The 25,404-nt window shown below is 38.9% G+C and overlaps 1 protein-coding gene across 2 annotated transcripts in view; it reads right to left on the bottom strand.

The window, feature by feature from the left end:
- Positions 1 to 644: 644 nt before the first annotated feature.
- The window catches only part of LOC126976175 (uncharacterized), a 31,526-nt gene continuing 6,766 nt past the window's right edge, over positions 645 to 25,404 (bottom strand). Inside the window, exons 1-9 of one of the 2 annotated variants that reach the window (XM_050824411.1) lie at positions 21,562 to 21,963; positions 14,522 to 14,596; positions 12,416 to 12,526; positions 11,889 to 12,105; positions 8,852 to 8,913; positions 7,162 to 7,278; positions 5,922 to 5,984; positions 4,542 to 4,707; positions 645 to 2,706 (exon numbers count right to left, since the gene is read on the bottom strand). In XM_050824411.1, the coding sequence (XP_050680368.1) occupies positions 2,522 to 2,706; positions 4,542 to 4,707; positions 5,922 to 5,984; positions 7,162 to 7,278; positions 8,852 to 8,913; positions 11,889 to 12,105; positions 12,416 to 12,526; positions 14,522 to 14,575 (975 nt within the window). In that variant the 5' untranslated portion in view covers positions 14,576 to 14,596; positions 21,562 to 21,963 and the 3' untranslated portion in view covers positions 645 to 2,521. Of the gene's footprint in view, positions 2,707 to 4,541; positions 4,708 to 5,921; positions 5,985 to 7,161; positions 7,279 to 8,851; positions 8,914 to 11,888; positions 12,106 to 12,415; positions 12,527 to 14,521; positions 14,597 to 21,561; positions 21,964 to 25,404 lie in introns of those variants that run through there. The other variant, XM_050824410.1, reaches the window with a different exon arrangement.

The following is a 25,404-nucleotide window of genomic DNA, read 5'->3' as shown; positions in this document are numbered from 1 at the left end:
AACATAGCGGCAATAGCTGCTTCACGCCGGTATTCTGTGCGAGTGTGGTAATTAGCCCGGACGAGTCTGGCCCGATTGTGCTGACGTCATAAGACGGCAGCGTGACTCTCCCACTTCTAAAAAGCCCTTAGTCGCCTCTTACGACACCCATGGGCCTGGGACTCCCCTATTCTTTTTACGCCCCGGGGAAAGTACACGGCATGGATCCCCGACAAATCAAGCAGCTCTTCGTTTCATGCGGTCAAATGGTGCGACTTGGGTTGCGCCAGACCAGAGATGACAGCAATACTCCGTATGCGACGTTGTAAAGCTTATTTATAATAATGATATTGCTTAGATCAATAAAATATACTGGGATGGAGCCCGTCGAACAGAAGCCACCAAACCAAATACAAATTCAAAAGCAATTATAAACTCGCGTCAGTACTACACTTGGATTTCACTTTCTGAGATTAGCAGTGAATGTGTTCTTATTCTTTTCAATATACCTTTTTTCACAAAATATTTGCAAAAGGAGTGGATAACCAGTGAGAGGAGACTAAAGGTGGAACGTCAAGACGTATAAATTTCTACAAAGAAAGTTCACTCATCTAGGCCACATTCACAAAGGAATACAAACGTGGTTAAGACGTAAAAAACAAATAGTTGATTCTGTTTTATTGGGAATTTAATACTATTTTAAGGAATAACATTAGTGATATTGACAGGTTTGTCACTTACAGTCTTAGACTTACAGTATTCAGATTGACCTTAGAATAAAATATTGACTAATATGTGAAGTGGACCTGTGCTTTCGAGTTCGGACACTGATTCAATAGTTGATACATTACAATTTATATGAATGGAGTACCTACCTGGATCTTTGGTTTTACTAATAAGTAATAACGTATCAAGTGTATATTTAAATAGGCTATAATTTAAATAACATTTATACAAATTAGTAATGAAAGGTACACCACAATATATTTATATTATTCAATATAAGTAAACTATTGTAATTTCTTGTCTTGACTTTTGTACCGTAGTAGCAGCATTTATTTTGTTTTTTAGAAACAAAGATTATATTGTATTATAAAATTAGAAAATAAAAATGTATTTTAAGTATTCGTGTTTTATTTTATAACTCGTACATTTAGAATCGTTTAGTTGTCTTGTTTCCTAATGTATTTTAATTAGTAGAACCGTTTCCCAGTACCACGTTATTTGTTACTGGGAAACGAGTCTAGGAATAATACATCGTTTATACATACCTACTAAACAAGTATACCGCCCGATAGTTCTAGTGAAGAAATACAGATGGCGCTTCGAGGTTGCTTGCGAAATAATAAAAGCACAGTCATTTTTGATGAACAAACAATTTGATTAATCGAACGAACAAAAAAATAACTAATCTATGGAATTAAAAATACATAGTACGCCGTCCGGAACCGGACTATATCCATGGATACTCCATGGTAGAGATTCTTGCGCCTCTTCTTCTATCTCAGAGCGCCATTTTTACCGAAGCGGTAGTAGTATATAGGATATTAGAAATAACATCAATAAGAATTCTAAAGGAATAAATTTTGAGAAAATAAATGGCTTTTATCTGTGTTTCGCATTTTCCATCGCACAAAATAATTATTATTTTCAAATGATCACTTCTTGTTCACCATCAGGTTCGACGGCTGTCTGGAATTGGCTCATTCATGTACTTTAAGGCGTGAAAATTGATTTTTGGAACAAGCGTATTGTCACAGGGTTCGATCTTATGCTGGGGCGTAGGTGAATTCTCAATCATCTCTTGTCCGGAAGCTGTTTACTTCACAACACTATATTATGTCGAATTACGATTACTATAACCTCATTTAAATAAAGAGTTAACCACGCGGTTGGTGATGAACGCGTACGATGCGAGTTGGTTTGCGATGCGGGAGCGAGTAGTCAGCGGTTCACTAATGACTTGCGGGCAGTAACTGAATACTGAAATTAGGGCGTTGAATGAATGATTCACTCAACAAGTCAACGACGCGTCAACAGTTCGCGTATTTGCAGTGCCATGCGAATCATTCGGATCAGATGCGAGCGAACTCGATATATTTTACTGTGGGGAGTTTGCGGGAAAGAGGGAGGATGAATTAGAGTTATGAATATTAGTAAACTGTTGTGAACATATTGTTCATAAGGATGATAAATTTCACTTTGACTTTTTCGGTCATATCGCCAAAAAGAAAAGAGATAGCCTAGAAAAGCTGGTAACAGGGAACATACAAAGCAAGCGACCAAGATGCAGGAGTCCGATACGTTGGAGCGACCAGATTCGCGACGCCGCCAATAAAAACGTCCACGAAGCTATACACATTGCCGAAGACCGTAATAAATGGATGGCGATCGTGCGGAAAATGATTCGCGGAGACCTTTAGCAATGAGGAAAATGACACAAGAACGAATATTTTATAATATAAGAACATGAAGTAAAATAAACAAATATCTGGTTAAAATAAACAATTTCTTAATTAAACTGAGGGTAGTTCAATATTAACTACCACTCCTCCCATGCGTCATCAGCCATTTCAATATCATTCATGAGTTCAATATCAATATCATTCGTGAGCTCCTTCTCATATTTGTTGTTTTCTTTTTGAGATAGCAAGTGTTCTTTGATTTCATCTGGCACTATGTATCTGGGTAACCATCCGGGGCGTACTATTAACTTGCATTTGTTTTCTGAAAAGTATACCCAATATTAGTATGATATAATAAATTAAAAAAATAAATAACAGAGAAAGAGAGTGATTTTATCTAAATAATATATTTTAAGCCTGGGAGAAATGACAGGATGGACTTAGTATCTCTTGTGATTTATATAATGCATTTAAATGTGTTCAACACACATCAGTGATCAAGAAACTAAGCCACAATTGTATAAATGGATCTGCCATCAATCTTTTATTCCAATACGTGCTAACAGAAATCCGAACATCGATGCGAAAGGCAAAGAGATTTCCTGTGTCTCCTCTCAATATTGGGTTACCCCAAGGGTCTGTTTTTGGACAGCGTCTCTTTATAGTTTATTTTAATAATCTGCCTAAAGTTGTAGAAAAAACATAAGACAATATTGTTTGTGGATACTTCACTCATATGCAAAGTAAAGAGACACAAACCAACAGTAAACAACAAGGAAATAACATAGCAAACAATCATCTATTCGCCATAGTCAAATATTGTTATAAACGGAGAGCAGTTAAACCTGTGTAGTTTATTCTAAGTATTTTTAATTCTATACACTTGCTACAGTTTTCCCTTTACATTTGGAAACATGCGATGTTGTAAAACTATCACACTTTCCTTACCAACTCTTTCGTGGAGAATTCTGTCTGCATCGCATCACTTGATATTTCTATGTATCAATGAGATAAACAAGAACGGTCAGCGACCTAGCTGTCTTGCCAAATTTGCATCATTATAAGACGCATTGCATTAAATAGGATTGCGATTTAAAATGTTATAAGCGATGATCTTTAGTGTTACTTCAGCTCAGTTTCACTGTATTACTTCGACACGTGTGTTCCCTTTACACTAGGTATCGGGGCACGGGTTATCCATATTGGGATGTAAATTTATTGTTATTGAGTTGTAATACCAATGCGAAATGTAGTCTCTGTTAAACAAATACTAAGAAAGCCCTTCATTTTCGCATCACAACAGTTACTTTTATAGCCATGCTTGATTTGTTACAGAAAATACCTAAATCACTAAATATCTGCTTATTCGATTCCTTCAATTCTTTGGATTCTCTCTTCTTTCTTCAAGGATTTGAAAGTACACATCTACACCTATTTAAATAGAATTAAAATACAATGCAAGTTTAATATATATATATATATATATGCCCAAGGGTATGTATATATTATATAAAGAGGGGGCAAACGGGCAAGAGGCTCATGGGATGGGGAGAGGGAAGGAAGCCCCCATGGTCATCCGCAATAATAAGAAATGCGTTGCCGGCTTATAAGGTGGGTGGGATCCCGTATGGTCTTTTCTTGAAGGTCCCTAAGTAGTATCGATTCGGGAAAACCGCAGCCGGTAATTGATTTCACAAAGTGGCTGAGCGAGGCAAGAAATTTCTTGCAAAACGAGCGGTTGTGGAATGCCAGACGTCACCGTGATGCGGGTGGTACTTTGCACGTAATGTCCGGTTTTGGAATTCGGCCGCTGGAATCAACCCGAACAGCTCCTCTGAGCACTCCCCGTGATAAATGCGGTTGAAGATGCAGAGGGAACCCATATGTATACGCAACGCCAAATAACCAAGCTGATCTGAGATGGCTTGATCGTCGATGATTCGAGCCGTTCTTAGTTAAATGCGATCAAATGGAAGAAGCTGGTACTGTGGAGCACCCGCCCAGATATGAGAACAGTACCCCATGTGAGGCCGAATTTGCGCCTTATATAGTAGCAGGCGGTGGCTTTTAGTGAAGTACTCTCTCGCCTTACTGAGTACACCATGCTTTTCAGGTGGACTCCGGTTCTGTGGTTTGAAGTCGGCCCATAATACACACCTATATCTGTTCCGTCCAGTTTCAGCACATCGTTCAATAAGTCGATACGTGCCTTGAGGGTTACCAGGTTAAACAATCTGAACGACCTTCGGACTTGATGCGCTTTAAACGGACGGACCAAATTTAACATTACATCTTCAGGCGGCAGGCATGGTACCCCATACACCTGTAAATAAAAATAAATTGTGCAGTCTAGGGACACCCGAAAGAAGCAAAGCTTTATTAGAGCGTTAACCGCCTACGGCACCCACAGGAGGTCGACTCATACCAAGGAGGGACAATCATGGTGTCGGCAGGAATTCGTCTTGGCGAACGAACACAACTCGTTTGGATCCAAAGTAGCATGACTGCACGAAAATATAACGAGGAGGTAGTAGAGCCTGTTATTGCCCCACACAGAATTCAAATGGTCCAGGAATTTGTACTCATGCACGATAATGCTTCTTCCCATACCGCGCGGCTGGTGTCGGCGGCTCTCCGAGACCATGCCATCTAAGTTTTAAAGCAGGCCAACTGCAGAGTCGCCCGACTAAATCCGATAAATCGAGCATACCTGGGACATGTTACAACGAAAGGCTTTAAGAGATTTCTCGCCAATTTTGACGACAGAACAACAGCTTTTCGAACACTTGTAAAGAACATGGGACCTCATACCGCAGCAAGACATTGACAATTTAATTTTTAGTATGAACAATCGATGTCGGTGTGTAATTAATGTGAGAGGTGGCAACACTGATTATTAATAATTATATTTAATAAGATTTTTATAATTTTAATCAAAATTTAAAGTTTTTAAGAAGAAATAAAGATTTTCTCAATTTATTTTCTAAAGCAATTAAAAAAATAACGATTTTAATTAAAACAATCACAAAAAACTATTTTTATTTTTTATAAAAGACCTTAAAATAGCCTATCATTCTTCCATTTAGTATACCAGAAAATTCTTCATAGATTTTTAGTTATTCAATGAAATATAAACTATCCCTAGATTTAGTTGATGTGTGTAGGTATATAAATTACGTGTCACGTTGTTTGTCCGCGATGGACTCCTAAACTAATGAACGGATTTAAATGGGGATTACCTCATGGAGTGCATTTTAGTCCAACTTGAGAGATAGGATAATTTTTATTTCGATTTGGGACCTATAATTATTTTTATTTCCAGTATTTGTTTTGTATGGTATATTTATATGTATATTTTCTATGAGTGAATTTATTGACGCACGGTTTGACAGTTCTGCTGTGAAACAATTTCATTCTTATTCTTGATGTTATGAAATATTATTGACGAATTAATAAATAACAGTATTTTATTTATTATGTACTGAAAATGTCTCTCGAGTCAGCTAGTATACATATATATATGAGAGTTTAACTTACATGAATGATATAATATTGTGACACCTGCGGAGTGAAGTGCGCTGCAGCCATCTCCTTAGCCATCTGTAATTAATATTTATTTATTAATTGATTTCTATAGACCAATTCTACTGTGAGTTGGTCATCAAACATTATTAAACAATTTTGCAAGAAAACAGTACAAAATTTATTGATGAAACAAACTTATTATTTATAATTTTCGATCGGAGAGTTATATTAATATCACTCGGATAGTAGCGATTATCTTTGACATTTCAAATAAGAAATGGCGGGCATTTGTTCTCGGGACCGCGTGCGAGTGGTGAAAAATGGGAAGTTCATTTCTTTTTTGTAAGTCCAAATTGGTTAGAACACCATTTTTTCTCGTCTTGTACTTTGTCGTGAGATGTAAAAATGAAAATGTTTTTTTATTTATTTACATAAACTTAAAAAAGCATTTACATGTACATAATCATAAAATGATCACAAGTGCGCAAGAAATTCAAAAAGTAAATTACGTTAGTATTGGTTGCTACAGGGTCACAGAGACTGGCGATATGCAAGGAACCGTTCTCCAAACTGTCGACGCCTGCAGCTTTAAACCAGCAAAGTTTATATTTACATGGTTAATGTAATTTGTAAGGGTTTAGTTTTATGTCGTTGTTGTTCAATTACACGTGCGTCAGTAAGCAATAAATTTGTTTCATTTCATTAATTAAAGTTAAAATACTACCTGTTGAGTGCTTCTACATGTGGTCCTTCGAGCCGGATTCTTTATTCTCAATATACTCTTTAATATTATAATAACCTCTTACCATTAAAACAGTACTTATTCATGTTAAGCTCAACTAGTTCAGTGTAGGCTAAGCGGGTTTCTTCAGAGGCCGATAGGAGAAACTAGTTTAACCTAGTCCATACCGGTTTATCCTATTGCCAAAAGGATGAACTGAAATGGCCTGGGAAAAATTACTTTGTCCTAACATCGGGTTTGGCCGGTAACATATACTTAAAAAACTACTGCTGCCCAAAAATGCAGGAATGCTTACAAAACGCAAAGTAATATTACATAGGTAACTAAAACAAAGTACCTCCCACAAAACTATAGACTTGAAACTCAAGGGCGTACCCTTGAGGGTCATTGTTGTCGAAATGCGGTGATATGACAAATGAGGTTTTTAGAGGATAAAGCACAAACTAAAGTCCTCTGGGGGTATTAAAATATATATAAATAATGTATATTATACACAGACACACAACTCACGGTTTCTAAATACGGCGAAAGTCTCTTCAGTTGTTTTCTCACTCGGATCCTAGCCTTATCTTCTTCACTCTTATCTTCAGATTCCTCTGTATTCAAGTTCTTTATATGTTCTGACACCTATATAATATAACATTTAGAAGAGTTTTATTTTTAAACAATAATGAAAATTATGACGTATTGCATTTTTAGATCAGTAGATATATTTTAATTTTAAATTGTTTTATTCATAGATTTATGATAATCCATGCACCTCCGTAAAATCTTTTCGTACAAAAATTGTCTGAAAACGAAGGTTTTTAACCAGTGTGTGTTGCCAGTGATGACATACGGAATGCAGACGTGGTCGCTATGGGCCTTATGAGGAAGCTCATGGTCACTCAGAGGACAATGAAGAGGGCAACGCTCGGAGTTTCCCTGCGAGATCGAATCAGAAATGAGTAGAACCAAAAAAGTTACCAACATAGCTCTCGATGGTTGCGAAACTCGAGCACAAATTCAAGAAATATATTAAAGGCTTAGGTATTATAGTACAGTCGATAATATGGACGATTTTGATACATGGTTATTGTCAGATTCTGCGCTAAACAGGCTAAGTTGTTATATGATTTAAAAGTTGGGCTACCAGTTTCTTATCAGTTCCTCGGCCCATGTCAAAGCACCTTAACGTACTGATCTAGCTTCATGATGTTTACCAATTGTTGTTATTGTCACTAACTACGGTAAATAAATTTCTATTTCTATCAGATTTACGCATTACAATATTTAGGTGCCGCATTCACTTCTTCTTATTAGGTACCTAAAAATATGCATAACTTTTAAACTACTAAGCCTTTAACTCTTCTTATCATTACCATTCCGTTGGTTTGTATCTACATAATATATCTAGTACAGGGGTGCTCAAATGGTCGATCGGGATCGACTGGTCGATCGCGAGTGCTTTTTGAGTCGATCTCGAAATCCAGTATGATAAACTAAAATCGGTAATTACGTAACATCTTATGAAAAGTATGCTCAGGACATGCAGTGTCATGCAGATTCAACATCCAACGTCGCTCTTTAGTTAATCTTAGAACTTCAGAACGAGTTTGTTTTGTAAGAACTAATAAACTCGCAATTTTGAATAATAATTATCAGTTTTTTCATTGACATTTAAGAGCAGACCTACACTTACCTTGACTAAAAAATGCATATTTTGCGCAACACTAATATCTATGTCATCGTGACACTCTACCTAGACGACAATCCTTCATCACACATACTTGAAGCCTCTCAGAGCCGATCGATCGTAGTCTAACAATTTTGTGGTAGATCGCCAGCAGTTCAAGCTTGAGCACCCTGATCTAGTAGATATGGTCCGGGCGCGAAACCATTAAATGTTTAAGTATATACCTACTAAAAAAGCTCCGGCTGCAAAGATTGCTACATACATTCATACAATAGTTGATGAGAATCTATTATTTATTCTACTTATCTCATACTAAATGTATGGGAAGTGTTTAATATCAAAAATTTTGAAAACTTTTCGTTTGATTTATAAAAAGTTATGTCATTTTACTGATTAGGTAACCTACTTTCAATATCAGTTCAAAGTTTTTTTGATATATGTAATAGTTATGTAATAATCACCTGGTTACACTTAACGATTACATACTAAGCCTGTTTTATAATTAATAAATACGACTATGATTACCTTCTGAATCATTCGCTCGGAGTAAATACTGCAGGCAGTCCGGGCCTGCGCCTCTTCCATCACTGAAAATGTATATTTGATACTATACATATATACAGGATGTAAAACAGCAACATCCTTACTACGTTACATATTTATTAATAATCACTACATAGTATAAAACAAAGTCGCATTCTCTATCCCTATACCCCTATGTAAGCTTAAATCTTTAAAACTACGCAACGGATTTTGATGCGGTTTTTTTAAATAGATAAAGTGATTGAAGAGGGAGGTTTATATGTATAATAACATCCATTATATAGTGGAGAAATACTGTTATTTTTGAGGTTTCTAATGTGATGTCGTAATTTTTTTACGCTTACATTGCAAACTCAGGCTGAACCCTACGGGATTTATCAAAATAATGCACTAAGTATTGTACACATTAATAAATAAAAAAAAAATAAAAAAGCCTTTTATTTCTTACAGAAATGCTATTTACAAAGTCGATTAGTTTTGTTAGTATCAATAAGAAAAAAGATAAGGTAGTTAGTTAATTTAATTATTATGTTAGTTTTATAAAAAGGAATTAATTTTTATGCATTTTATTCTGCAAGAACCCCTCTGCAGGTAAAGGCCTCCTCCAAATTGAGCCAGTTTCATCTGGATTGTGCTATTTGTATCCAATTTGGACCCGCTGTGTGTTTAATTTCGTCCTCCCATCTGTTGCAAGGTCTCCCTTTCTTTCTTTTGCCCACTGGCCCCCTCCATTCTGTCGCTCTTTTTGTCCACCTTTGATCTTGCAGGCGTGCTATGTGTCCTGCCCACTTCCATTTTAATGCAATTGTACACATTGAAAAGGTCTAAAGAAAACTCCGCTATGGTATATGTCTATCTCTTATGGATATCCCACAATAAAATTTTTTTGTCATTTACTTTTTACGACAGATAATGGCTAGTTTTCGAAGCGATTTTAACCAATACAGCATTAATTCTTATCTAATTAAATACCTTAAATACATTGTTGATTTAATATAGATCTATATGGCCCTTAACAGTATATGATTTAAATGAATATTTTCGAAGATATTACAAGATTAAAAAATTGCGGGACGTAGCGTTTGCGGCGGTTAAAGGCATAAAAGGCATTTATTTTCTCAAAATTTATTCCTTAAGAATTATTTTTGATGTCATTTCTAATATACAAATACATTAAAAATTTAGAGTTAGATCAATTTAATATAAGGGAAATTATTTTCAAAAACCGTAATTTAAGGTGACGTATGTAAGTTCAGACTGACAAAGTCTATATATTTTATACCCGTGCGAAGCCGGAGCGGGCCGCTTGTTTATTAATAATATTCATACTAATTGTGTAAGTGGAACTCAACGATCAGAAATAAATTATGAACAATGTATAATGATATTTTTGACAGAGACAGGTTGCGAGGGTGAAGATGGCTGTAAAAGGCGATGTCTCCCTGGAGTCGACACACTTCCGCTGCAACCGTTGCCGAGTTAGGACGTTCATCTTCTAGTTTTTTGATATTTGTGTTAGTTACCTAATAATCGCCTGATCACACTTATCCATTACATCCTGTTTATAAAGGCGCAATGCAAACAATTCATTCAACAATAGGGAGATGAGCAGGCATAGGGTACTGAAGTCTCATTGGTAAGGTAATCACAACATTATATTGTAAACAATAGCAACGTTGGGTTAGGGTCACTGATCTCTACTATATACCACTGGACTGGCGGCTGTCAATACTGCTTTTGTGCCTGTTTGATATTCGCCATTTTGGCGCTGTTGGCCATGTAGCGAGAGTCTGCGGTACTAAAACTAGTGATGACAACCTCAGCAAGCATCGATAGATGGTGGGAAACTATTCAGAAAAATATGTGTACTTTATTACGTTGATTCTTGGAGTATAAATAACACGGAAAGCGGAACGAAATTAATTAAAAATGCAAAAATACTTCAGAGTATTGTACGTTCCTTCGCAGCCATTTGTATTATACGTCAAAATTAGTTCTCTGGACGCTTGCGAGTGGCGCTTCAAATAGGCACAAAAAATTTGCTGTCAAACATATGGAACAGCCTGTCCAGTGGTATTAATACAGGTCAGTGACTTCCGATTGTTGATTTTAATATTGTCTGTCTGGACCTGACATCTATTGGATATTGAATAAGGCCATCACGCCACACGCTTCTATCTTATTACGAGACTTGAGCAGCTAACCTGAGCTTTTTTTATGAAAATAAGGGACGAGGCGAGCAGGACGTTTAGTTGATGGTAACAGATACGCCCTGCCCATTACAATGCAGTGCCACTCAGAATTCTTGAAAACGGAACATTCTGATCCTCACTACAATTGCGCACGTCAACTTGAGACGTGTATAGATGTTCGTATAGCATGCATTGAACAGTGATTGCTCTTACTCTTTATTGGTCTCGGTTAAAAGAGAATACTTTGTCAGATAATATATATGTCGTAGTCAAGAACGTAGAGCCGCGAGCGAGTGCGAGGAATGTCTCGGTGCTCGTCTTGGCCCAGGTGTGATCAGCGGGCGGTGCGAGTCCGGTCGGGATCGGACGTCGAGCGACCCCCGAGCAGGCAGTCGGGGTAGAGCCATCGAGCGAGGCGGTTGTGTCGCACGCGCATGCCGGGAACACGACTTTCTTACGTAATATCATTACGATTGAACGTTTGTTGCTAATAATGATACTGAGTGTTTTTAAGACTGTGTTTTATTTGCTATTGTGATCAATGCCCACAACGATGGACAATCATGAAGACCCTGACCATCTGAACGGCCTTGCGTCATATATATATATAAATAAAACCTTTAATTTAACCCAGTCCCTTCCTAGTTCGGTTTGCATCATTGTTCATGCTTTAGCAAGACAGTAAAAATTTATTAAAAATACACACACACACACACAGACACACACACGCCTTGTTCTCGTTGGGGCAGGCAGAGACAATAGAATGCCTTTTGCTTCTATCCTTACAAACCTCACTCACGCGCTTCCTCTAATTAATAAAAAATTACCATAAGGTTGTACCCTAATATTAGCTTTCATCAATTCCTCCTCCGAGATGTCGGAATGAGTGGTGCCATTGGTGTCTTCGATCATGTGAAGTGTGGACAGTATGAACTGGAAGTCACTGGTGTGTGGGTGAGCTTTCCTATACAAGCTGCTTAGCTTGCACGGACTTTTAACTTCATTCGCTTCGTCCACTATCTTCTTCAGCCGGTCGGCTATTGTCTGTCAAAAAATTTTTTGTTGTTATTTTTTTGATTGAATAAATTTTATTTGACTTTGACTTTATCGGGTTCTGTTCCAAAATAACGACATGTTTTAGACATGTGTATTGGAGAAAATCAAAACAATTATTTGATATTTAATTATTAGGTTTACGTAAATGATGAAAAAATTAATAAGTGTAAAATTGTAAACTTGAAACAATGTTTAAATTTATCGACACAACATAATTAGGTCACAGCACTATCACATTCCTAAACTGATAACTTGTACTAAAGTCATAAAAATGCAACAGTTTAAGTTTTGTACATACCATACACAGACTATTTATGAGCATGTGATCTGTATTCTTACTTATTTTGGACAATCCTGTGTACTGAAACCACAGCTCGTTGACTATTTCTACAAAGGAAATCTCCAATATCTGTAAATTTAATGTTTTTATAGTGCTAAGTGCTAAAAAACAATAATGAGGTATCTATAATAACATAAAAAAATAAACATTTTACTACAACATTTATGAAGTTTTTAATTATTGAAGTGAATACTTCTTTAGCCACTCTGGACACTATTTGGTACCAGTGGTACCTTTGCACAGGATGCTGCTAGATTATGGGTACCACAACGGCGCCTATTTCGGCCGTGAAGCAGTAATGTGTAAGCATTATTGTGTCTCGGTCTGAAGGGAGCCATAGCTAGTGAACATCTTGTCTCAAGGTGACGAGCGCAATTGTAGTGCCGCTCAGAATTTTTGGGTTTTTCAAGAATCCTGAACGGCACTGCATTGTAATGGGCAGGGCGTATCATTTACCATCAGCTGAAATTTCTGCTCGTCTCGTCCCTTATATTCATAAAAAAAATACTACAACAATTCTGAAGGTTTTTACTATTGAAGTGAAAACTTCTTTAGCCGCGTTGGGAACTATTTGGTATGGGACATCTAGTGGTTTTTTTTTATGGAATAGGAGGACAAACGAGCGTACGGGTCACCTGTTGTTAAGTGATCACCGCCGCCCACAATCTCTTGCAACACCAGAGGAATCACAGGAGCGTTGCCGGCCTTTAAGGAAGGTGTACGCGCTTTTTTTGAAGGTACCCATGTCGTATCGTCCCGGAAACACCGCACAAGGAAGCTCATTCCACAGCTTTGTAGTACGTGGAAAAAAGCTCCTTGAAAACCGCACTGTGGAGGACCGCCACACATCCAGATGGTGAGGATGATATCCTAACTTGTGGCGTGTCGTGCGAAGGTGGAATTCGGCGGCAGGAATCAGGTTAAACAGCTCTTCGGAACACTCCCCGTGATAAATGTAGGCGAGGCTATAGGCGAGGCTTTGAGGGAAGTGTTGTCGAAGAGCGGTGATACGACAAATGGGGTTTTTTAGTGGTAAACGCGCAAACTTGAGTCGTTGAGAGTGGTGGAATTAGACTACACATAGCTAAACCTCTGAACACTCCCCATGACAAATGCGGTAGAAGATTAAGTTAATATTGATGTACAATAGAAAAATACAATGTCAGAGATTACGGACCAACATTTGCCCCTGTCCTTTCATACTTAATATCTGCAATGAAGAGTGTTAATGGGTATACGAAATCGTTTGGTTACAATAAAGTCTATATGTATAATATAAATACACTAGTCTTTGTTTCATTTCAAAATACTAATTAGTTTAACATGACTTTCTTATATTTAAATTAAACATTTCGAACAATATTTCCGTCATCTCCTAATGACCCGTAAAGGAGCACGCAAAGTACTGAGAGTAAGAGTGTTGACTTATGACGTCACACGTAGCAAGCACCGGCCAGTCCAAACTCGGGCCATGCACATATGTTTACAATTCCATATCTCGGAAACTAATTGATGTATCGAAATATTATTTACACACATTTACATTCTTCACTAGCCAACCAGCAGATGGGTTACTAGTATTGGGTTGCAGAGTATTTTCAGGTCCATTATTGAAAGCCGTATACTTATACTTAATACTAATAAAGAGACTTCTCTTTAATCGATTAAAACACTGTGTTTTAACATTATTTTCGCGTGAAAGTTAAATTTTTATTATTATTTTTAGCTAACCCAACGTTTGTGATGTTTTCAGAGCATGTTCTCAGGGGACTGGAAACACAGTTACTATTGCACGCGTTTTAATTCTTTAAATAGTGTTCTTTTTAAATGTGTAACACTAGTCGTATATAAGTCTCCTTTTGTGGGTCAGGGTTTGTTAAGTTTAGTATTGCCAGGGGATTTGGATGCATTTTTAGTCTTGTAACATGCACCTCTAAGGTTATTAATACTGTTTTCTGCACCCTTTGATACCATACATGTGGTATGAAACTAATTAAGAATAAACATTGATGTGTCAAAATCTAATTAAAAGCCTTTCAAAATGTAAACTAATCAAATATTTACATTTGTCTCGGTTTTGCGCTCCATCAGTTTCTTCTTTGCCACATCTATAAGCATAAAGCTACAAGTTCCAAGATCCTAAAACAATACAATGCAATTTATGAGTATATTTTTATGAAAGATGTACATAAAATTGTTGAAGAACCATATATAATATACATATAAATACTGACACGGGAGTGGGTCAGGGATTGGAAATAATACTCCGCTTATAGGAACGAGTTTTTATTTGCGTTCACTTTTTCTGAACTTGCACTTCGCCGGTCTGCCGCTGTTCCTCTTGTGGACGGCGGTACCTTCAACGCGTCACACCGCACCGAACACTAAGTCTCTTCTATCTTCTTCCTCTTGGAACACTTCCACTTTTCACTACTTCTTCTTTACTTCTTCTTCTTCTTTACACTTTCGAGTCAGAACTAGAACTGCCGTAGGCCACGCTTAGTACGGCTTATATACCCCCGGATCCGTTCTATTTTCAAAATGATTCTCCTATTCCATCTTTAAATTTAAATTGTACTAGAAAATTCTTTTAACTATTTTTATCCTGCTTACACATTTTCCATCCCTTTTCTTCTGTTCGATTTGATCCTGAACTAACTAGAAATTTCCTTTAACTTCACAAAACCCAAAAAAATCCACACACTGGTAGGTGTATCGAACCCGGGTCTACAGCGTCTAAAGTAAACACTTTTCCGCTGAGCTACGAGTAATGCTGACGGAGCTGTTGAAATTAACAATGTCTTGAAGTTTGACAACTCTCGTCATATACTTCGAAGGGTTGCTACGCAACACTGCCCCCTCCCAAGACATGATCGTCCCGATCATCGTTGCTTCCGTAGTACTTAGCCACCCGATCGACATGTACGATTTTCGGGGGACTTCGAGGGGTACGCTGGATCCTGAGAGTCACATCATTTATCCTTGTGATTACTTTGTATGGTCCCTCCCAACTTGGTTGGAGCTTCGGAGACTTCTCCTTTTGCCTTACAGGATTGTGTAACCAAATCAGGGTTCCCTCTTCAAAACCAGGAATATTAGCTCTTCGATCGTAGCGGGTCTTCATCCGTTCACTTGCCTTAAGCCCAGTTGTTCTAATTTCCTCGTAGATGTCAACCATCTTTTTCCGTAACTCATCCACATATTCTGTTATACTTTTCGGAGTATCCGGTGGACAGCCTGATAGTAAATCAGCTGGCAATTTCAATTCCCTTCCAAAATTGGCGTACGCAGGAGTCACCATTGTCGTCTCGTGTATTGCGATTCTATACGACATAAGAAACAGTGGAATGTACTCATCCCAGTTATCCTGATGACTGTCCACTACTTTTGCCAGATGTCGCTCCAATGTTTGGTTAAACCTCTCCACCATCCCGTCCGACTGTGGATGATATGGCGTAGTTCTGGTCTTATGGATTCCCAAGATCTTGCAAACTTCTTGAAATACTTGTGATTCGAAGTTCCGCCCTTGGTCACTGTGCAACTCCAAAGGCACACCGAATCTGCAGAAAACTTCATTCACCAGCTTCGTCGCAACAGTAATTGCTTCTTGATTCGGTAGAGCAAATGCTTCCGGCCACTTCGTGAAATAATCCATCACCACCATTATATAACGGTTTCCAGATTTGGTGACTGGGAACGGTCCGGCCATATCCAGAGCTACTCTTTCCCATGGAGCCCCAACATTGTACAACTTCATAGCTCCTCTGCTTCTGGTCTGAGGTCCTTTGACAGCAGCACAACTCTTGCATTTTCGGCACCAGTCTCCCACATCATCACGGCAATGCAACCAGTAAAATCGTTCTTTAATTTTTGTGAGAGTTCTTCTTATTCCCAAATGTCCACCTGAAGAACCATCGTGATAAGCTCTCAGGATCTCGTTCACCTTCTCCCTGGGAACGACCAGTTGCAGATGGCAATCCTTTCCTTGCGGGGTTTCCCATTTACGGCAGAGCAACCCGTCATGCATCACCAAACTGTTCCATTGTGCCCAGAGACTCTTGGTAGCCGTACTGTGTCTAGCCACTTCAGACCATTTTGGTTTAAGTGATCCACTTGCTAGCCAATGGAAAAGTGGTTGAAGATCCTTATCATTTTCCTGAGCTCTCCTCATTGCATCGTTGCTCCAGTTCTCGTCGATCGAATCTGTTCTGATCAGCCGGATCATAAAATTCTCTTTCTCCTCCTGACGAATGCAATGTTTGCATTCCATCGGACAAGGTCTTCTAGATAACGCATCTGCATTTCCATGACTTTTTCCTCCTCGATGCTCGATTTCAAAGTCATACTCTTGAAGTTGCTCAATCCATCTGGCCACTTGTCCTTCCGGATTCTTGAATTCTAGTAACCACTTCAAGGCGGCATGATCAGTCCTTACGAGGAATTTGCGACCCAACAAATACTTTTTGAAATGTTGTAATGTCTTCACCACGGCCAGTAACTCCCTACGAGTTACACAGTAGTTTCTCTCCGGCTTTGATAAAGATTTGCTAAAGTATGCAATTACAACTTCTTGATCTCCTCTCTTCTGAGATAGTACTCCACCAATTCCAGTGTTGCTAGCATCAGCATCCACTATGAATCTTCCCTCTGTGTCAGGATATCCGAGGATAGGTGATTCACATAGTCTTTTCTTCAACTCTAAGAAAGCTTGTTCGCATTCTTCATCCCAGGAAAAGGCTCTTTTCTCCTCCGTCAGTCGATGTAAGGGCTTAGCAACATCGGAAAACCCTTTCACAAAGCATCGATAATAAGAGCATAGTCCTAGAAATGCTCTCACATGTGTCTTTTCTGTCGGCGTCGGCCAGTCTTTGACAGCACTTATCTTGGCAGGATCCGTCGCAACGCCTTGCTCCGAGATAACGTGCCCCAAGTAATTCACCTGACGTTGAAAGAAGGAACATTTCTTTGGACTCAACTTCAAGTTGGCACCCTGCAGTTTTGTGAAGACTTTTTCGAGCTTCTTAAGATGATCTTCAAAACTTCGTCCCATAATGATTGTCATCCAAGTAGACAAGGCAGGTTTCTCCCAACATACCTGCCAGCACATGCTCCATCAACCTTTCGAAAGTAGCTGGGGCGTTGCATAATCCGAAGGGCATTGTTTTGAACTGCCATAACCCTTTTCCGGTTGAAAAAGCCGTCTTCTCCTTGTGTTTAGGGTCCAGATCGACTTGCCAGTAGCCACTTTTCAAATCAAGAGTAGAGAACCACGTCATGCCACAAAGTGAATCTAATGTGTCATCGATTCTTGGCAATGGATAACTGTCTTTCTTAGTTACATCGTTCAAACGCCGATAGTCCACACAAAATCTAGTTGATCCATCCTTCTTCTTCACCAGAACCACTGGAGAACACCATGGACTCGATGACGGTTCTATCACACCATTTTCTTTCATATCCCGAATCATGTCTTCCACTTCTTGTTCACGTGCAAACGGAATACGTCTTGGTCTTTGCCTTATCGGAACAGTGTCTCCTGTGTCGATCTTGTGTTTCACCAAACCAGTTCTTCCGATGTCCCCGTCGTTCTTCGAGAACATCCCGGCGTAGCGTAGCAGGAAATTTATCGCTTTTATTAACTGTAGCTTGGTAAGATTGTTCTTACAGCCATCCAGAAGTTTCTGTATGTTCACATCCTGGCTTGCAGCTACGGTCTTCCTCCCTTCTTCACACTTTCTTAACCAAGCTATCTCCTCACAACCTCCTATCACTGTTCCTTTCCTAATGATTTGCTTGTCCTCATGAGGATTAAACACGGGAACGATCGCAATTTGGGAGTTTCCCACAACAGTCCTGGCTGGGATCCATTTAGTGTCCGATGTCTCTCTTTCTATTAAAGCGCATTTACAAGGTCTTCCTCTGTCATCTCTTGGCAGGACTACCGGGACTAGGGTCTGCGATCTCGGATTTAAAGTAGTGTCTCGTAAGCACAACACTTTCCCAAAAGTTCCGCCTTTTATTGGAATTTCTTCACCTCCATGCTTCATGTTAGTCGTACACTGATGATTTCGAAGAAAATCCAACCCAATGATGCAGTCATCTGTGATATCTGCGATAACCACTTTTTGCCAGTACAACGTATTACCGATTTTCACGGCCACGATCTTCTCTCCCTGGACTGGTATGCGCTGGCCGGTAGCTGTTGTGAGTGTTAAGTTTGCATTTTCTCGTATATGTCGTCTTCCGATGCTCTCTAGTCTTCTTTGGCTAACGACTGTACGTGAGGCTCCCGTATCCAAAGTGAAACGGCAAGATTTTCCATTTATCATTCCCTCTATAACTAAAGTGTTTCCGTTATGTCGTTATGTCTGCTTAACGAAGATCCTTGGGGCTTTGCTTCTACCAGCCAGCGCCCACCCCACTGCCCTGGCCTTTTCTAGTTTTCCTGCTGCTCCAGCGGTGATGTTGAGACCGCCGCATCCTTCCTACCTTGCGTTATGCTCTCACGCCTGGGGCAAGTGCTCCTAATGTGTCCTCGCTCCCCACACCCATAGCATACTGGGCTATATGCTTGCCTTCGGCTGGAATCTGCTGGTACAATTTTGCGGAGTCTCAACCCCCGAGAATCGTGGCGAACTGCTTCCACTTCCAACGCATGTGCCACCGCTTCCGTCAAGCTAGTATGATGACTCAGTCGTACGGCTGCTCTTACTTCGGCGTCCCGTATTCCATCGATGAACACTTGGAGCAACATTTCTTCTATTGCAGTTGGCGACGACTGATATGCTTTACGCACTAGCTTCTCAGCCTCGAGGGACCACTGCTGCAGTTTCGTTGGCCCTTTGACTGCGGTCCTTAAGCTGCGCCCGATACACATGCTCAAGGTGTTTATCGCCATAACGTGCCTCCAACGCGTTAAGAGGGTCCGTATAGGTTACTTCCTCCTTCCCAGCGCCGAGTGCTTCCAATACGGAAAGTGCTTCATCACGGAGCGCTATTGTGGGCAGAGTGTGCTTCTAGGTCACTCCAACCACTTGCTCTTCTGACCGTCTCTAATTGTAGCTTGAAGGCGGCCCAGGAAGACTTGCCGTCGTAGGGGGGTACTTTCAAACTTCTGGTCGATGTGATTCCGCAGGTGACTCCTGGGTTGGCTGAAGGACCCCCACACACGACCTTCCTATTGAGCTGATGAATACTTGCTTCCATCTCCCCCATCTTCCTTTCCACAGTGTCAATCCGGGCGATCTCCTTTTCTACAGTGTCAATCCTGTCGATCTCCTTTTCTACAGCGTCAATCCGGGCGGAGTTTTTCTGCACCACTGATAAAATTTCCTTGGAGAGGTCTTCATGCAGACCTCGCAGCTGCTCCTCCTGTCGACGTGCTTGCTCTTCCTGCAAGGCTCGCAGCTGCTCCTCCTGTCGACGCACTTGCTCCTCCTGTCGGAGCGCTTGTTCCTCTTGCAAGCCCCGCAGCTGCTCCTCCTGTCGGCGCGCTTGTTCCTCTTGCAAGCCCCGCAGCTGCTCCTCCTGTCGGCGCGCTTGCTCTTCCTGTCGGCGCGCTTGCTCCTCCTGTCGGCGCGCTTGTTCTTCTTGCAAGCTCCGCAGCTGCTCCTCCTGTCGGCGCGCTTGCTCTTGCATCATGGCGGCCATCTGCTGCATGAACGCGCTGATGTACGGCAGGAGCCTGCAGTGCTGACACGGTCACACTGGGTCCAGAGCCGGATGCTTGTTGTGACTCGTCCTCTACCGCTCCAGCTACTCCCGCTCGCGTGGTCTTTCCCTTCTCGTTCCTGGGCACTAATGGCATCTTTCCAATCCCACTTCTGACACCAATTGACACGGGAGTGGGTCAGGGATTGGAAATAATACTCCGCTTATAGGAACGAGTCTTTATTTGCGTTCACTTTTTCTTAACTTGCACTTCGCCGGTCTGCCGCTGTTCCTCTTGTGGGCGGCGGTACCTTCAACGCGTCACACCGCACCGAACACTAAGTCTCTTCTATCTTCTTCCTCTTGGAACACTTCCACTTTTCACTACTTCTTCTTTTCTACTTCTTCTTCTTTACACTTTCGAGTCAGAACTAAAACTGCCGTAGGCCACGCTTAGTACGGCTTATATACCCCCGGATCCGTTCTATTTTCAAAATGATTCTCCCATTCCATCTTTAAATTTAAATTGTACTAGAAAATTCTTTTAACTATTTTTATCCTGCTTACACATTTTCCATCCCTTTTCTTCTGTTCGATTTGATCCTGAACTAACTAGAAATTTCCTTTAACTTCACAAAACCCAAAAAAATCCACACACTGGTAGGTGTATCGAACCCGGGTCTATAGCGTCTAGAGTAAACACTTTTCCGCTGAGCTACGAGTAATGCTGACGGAGCTGTTGAAATTAACATTGTCTTGAAGTTTGACAACTCTCGTCATATACTTCGAAGGGTTGCTACGCAACAATACTACAACACACCCATTATAAAAACAAGAATGATTCAGTTTAACAATTTAGTTAAAATTTAGTTCAATAATCAAAATTAAATTACAATGAGATGTGAAATTATTGTTATAGAACATTAATCGAAAACACGTGCGCCGAGCCCTATAAATACGGCCATACTGCCGACACTCCGGGCATTCGTACTCGAACTGTCGTTTGAAGGATTTAGCATAAAATTTATGGTAATTATATTGATATGGGATGTACTTATATATTCTTATTACAAATAATTCGGTCAATGACTCATTACATAATATGTACCCTGAAGTGTGATCCAGGGACAGGCCATGTCTCAGAGATGGTGATGGCAGATGGAAGATATTTATTTATAAGGTGTAGGAGACTGGGTTTCTTAGGATGTAGGCTTCTGGTGTTCCATTGTAGAATGGACACTGGGGCCATGGTTTTTACTTAGGGAGAAGATTTGAGAAAGTTGATGGGCAACGTTGTACCGGGCTATGTATGCCTTAGAGATGATCGAGCAGAAAGTGTTGGTGCGGGTTGCGCCTTATTAATAAGACGCACCCTTCCTAGTCCTCATCCAGGTATAAATATTGCTGCAGCAAAGATTATGAACATCTCCCTAGTCTCAATCTATATCCCTCACCTTCAGTCAACTATGATTGCAGGCATTCTCCTTTTAATTTCATCTATTGCCACTCCTATCATTATTATAGGAGATTTTAATGCACATCCCACTTCATGGGGCTCAAGCCACACAGATTATTTTGCTCGCTCTCTGTAGGACATATTTGATGAAAGTGATCTCTGCATTATAAAACGTTACCTGTTGCTACCAATGTTAAGTTTCTGGGGGTTTGGTAGATCAAAAAATTATCAGCTATTATATTATCATTACTACAGCTAAAATATATGGTAATGGTAATAATGCTCATTAAAGCATTTTGATTATGTATCACAGAAATGTGAGAAAAACATTAATATCCTGCGCTCTTTATCTGGTGTCTGGTGCTCACCCCTACACCCAAAAATATATGCAGTATAATGCAATCATTCACAGCCACATGGATTACGGCACTAGTAGTAGTATCTAGTAGTTATTAGAAATGACATCAAAAAGAATTCCAAAGGAATCAATTTTGAGAAAATAAATGCCTTTTATGCCTTTTTATGCACTATGTTCCTGATCCCAAGAAATAAAGCAGGTCTGAATAAATTCGACAAAATTCAGGCTAAATACTTACGTATAATATTAGGAGCCATGAAATCTAGCCCCATTAATTCCATGAAAGAAGAGTGTGTGGAGACTCCCCTTTCACTTTGCCGCCAATTTCTTGGCAATAATTTTTTTCTCAAAATAGCTGAATGTTGTGGACATTCCTTGCTTCAAAAATTAGACCAACTAGTTGTACAATAATAATAGTATTCCTAAATACAACAGACCTTTCATTCTTCACAGTTACTCATTATATTCTCACCTCTCTAACCCCCTCTTTCAATATTCTATATTGAAAGAGGGGGTCTATTTACGATGCCTTTTAATGCACTCACTTTCCAACCATCTGTAATTTTAAACTTAGGTATAGATAAGTTTTCCATAGAAGCCAATAAAACTTTTTCTCAGATAATGTACTCTGATTTTCAAAACTGGCATAAAATCTACACTGATGCTTCAAAAAACAGACATGAGACCTGTTGGTGCTGCAGCATGGATTCCTTCAACAAGAATTATACTCAGTTACAGCTGCCCATCTATCACTTCTGTTTTCACTGGGGAATCAATTGCCATACTTGAAGCAATTTAATTTGAAGTCTCATGGTATGAACAATTCTATTATTCTTTCAGACTCTAAAAGTTGACTTCAATCAATACTACCAAATCCATTCAGGTCAAAAAGTCAATTTCCAATTATACTCAAAATATGAGAATCATTGAAAGAATGCTACGACCTCAATATTAAATTTGTTTTAGCGTGGGTTCCAGGTCATTCAGGCATCCTTGGTAATGAGAATGCAGATGCCTGTGTGAGGTCAGTTACTGAAACAAAACAATCTAAAATTTTCTCCCATGACTTTGCATCCTGAAACCCAAGATGCATGAGAGTTGGTACAACATATGGCAAGTTTCCAAAAACCTTAAAGGAAAATTCTATGGAGATCTACAACCTGTAATTCCTCAGAAACCTAGGTTCTCCAAATTTAAAATTACCAAATAGTCAGTGATATCAACTATATTTTGTCGTTTACATTTTAATCATGCTTGTACTCCAGTATTTTTAGCTAAACTTAGATACTCCAGGACCATCATTCAAAATAGGAAGAGGAGTAAAACAAGGAGACCCGCTATCACCGAAGCTTTTTACGTCTGTTTTAGAGGAAGTCTTCAGAGCACTAAACTGGGAAGATAAAGGGCTCCAACTTCATGGCAAAGTTCTCTCACACCTCAGGTTTGCAGATGATATTGTATTATTCTCAGAAGATGCAATAGAAATGCAATTTATGATAAATTCACTCTGCCAAGAAAGTAAGAAAGTGGGCCTCGAAATAAATCAAGACAAGACAAAAATAATGACTAACAGAGAACAGAGACCTTTGAGTCTTAATGCAAAATTTATTGAATATTCTGACGATTACACTTACCTAGGGCATGTAATATCCTTCAAATCCTGCAATGAGAAAGAAATAGAACGTAGAACTAAAAGCACTTGGAATAAATACTGGTCGATGAAGGAAATTTTCAAATCAAATTTGCCAACGAAGCTTAAAACAAAAGCTATGGAGACCTGTTTAATGCCATGCCTCACTTACGCTTGTCAGACATGGCCTCTAACCTATAGAAACTTAGAAAAAATTAAAGTTTGTCAGAGAGGAATTGAGAGAAGCTATATGGGGCTAAGAATAAGAGACAAAATTAAAAATGTCACAATAAGAAATAAAACAAATACAAAAAATGTAAATGGGCTGGACATATACAAAGAACAAAAGACGAAAGATGGTCCAAAGTAGTAACTAATTGGTACCCTATAAATAGGAAACGAAATCGAGGCAGGCCTAATAAGAGATGGAGCGATGACATAGTAGAAACAGCAGGAAAGATGTGGACAAGAATTGCAAGAGACAGGAACAAGTGGAAATCAATGGAGGAGGCTTTTACTGCTAAAGGCGGTCCTTATGTCGAAATTAATAACTAATTATACTAACAAAATTTATATTTTTATTTAAAATAGTGAATACTAACACATACTAACAAATACAATTTATAAGTAAATATCTTAATGTATAGATGTAAGGAAATAAAGCTATAATTAAATAAAATAAAATATATTAATGTATGAGTTTAGTACGAAGCGCTGTTGGAGCAAACCTCCAAATTATTTTGTATTCTCTACGCAAGTGGTTCTTTATATACCTATAATATTAGCCGTCTGGAGCATACACAAAAAGGTTATTGGGGCTTTTAGTTATTTGAAAGTCTTCATATAGTTGACCATGGGAAGATTATGCAGTGTTTAGGTCCACCCCAGAGTTTTACCTATTCCGCCCAGTGCGACTAAAACAGGATTTTACCCGAAGTGTCATCTTAACTGCAGCATACCCTATCAAATCTTGCGCTGTTCTCGCCAGTCTCGCCTTCCACAGCTTTTCCACGTCCTGCTTGTTATACGTGTTAATATATAGTGTAAGATGGAACCTCATTATAGAAAATTGATTTCGCGAAATTGTCTGTTAACACAACAAAATAGAGCAAGTTGGTTTGCCTCGGGTTGTCCAACCTTCCTGTTACATTTTAAGACTGATAATAATATATAATATAATATAATAATATAATATAATAATTTATTTCTCTTAAAATCATAGTTTACAGCAGCTAGTGGCCGGAGTCACCTTTTAAGCAAATAATGCCTGTACCAGGTGTCTCCGCTCTTCCAATTCAGCAATGTGTTATATTTAACAAAAGTTTTATTGACATGGTGGTGAAATAATAATAAAGTTATGAAATGAATATAAATTTAAAAAGGTTATGAAATGAATATAAATTAACAATTTAAATATTTGGAAAGTTACTTTTGAACACCTTAACAATTACAGCGACAAAGATTTACAATTACGATTTTTAATTCTTATCGAACATGTAAGTCACTTTTTATTATTATAAACCTAAATGATAAATATGTGTAACTATGTGTGAGTGTGTGTGTGCGTGCGATACTGTGTGTTTTTGTGAGTGTTGTGTGCGTGTATATATGTTAAGTGCGTGTGGAATATTTTCTGTCTGATCTATGTAAACATTGGATAAGTTATTATACTCTGTACATTATTTAAGTTGTTTAAGTAAAATCTCCGTTGCCTCATAGTCGAGAGACTTTAACCACTTCTCTACGATTTTTTTACAATCGTTATATTGTTTTGAGTGGATATGTAGTTTTTTATTTATTTTATTGTAAATTTGAGCTGAGAGACTATTGTATTGTGCGCTAGCAAACTTTGT

This window comes from Leptidea sinapis, chromosome 39 (assembly GCF_905404315.1).
Source record: "Leptidea sinapis chromosome 39, ilLepSina1.1, whole genome shotgun sequence".
In the NCBI taxonomy this organism is placed as follows: domain Eukaryota; kingdom Metazoa; phylum Arthropoda; class Insecta; order Lepidoptera; family Pieridae; genus Leptidea; species Leptidea sinapis.
Note: the sequence above shows the minus strand (reverse complement) of the source record. Positions and strands in the feature narration are given on the sequence as shown.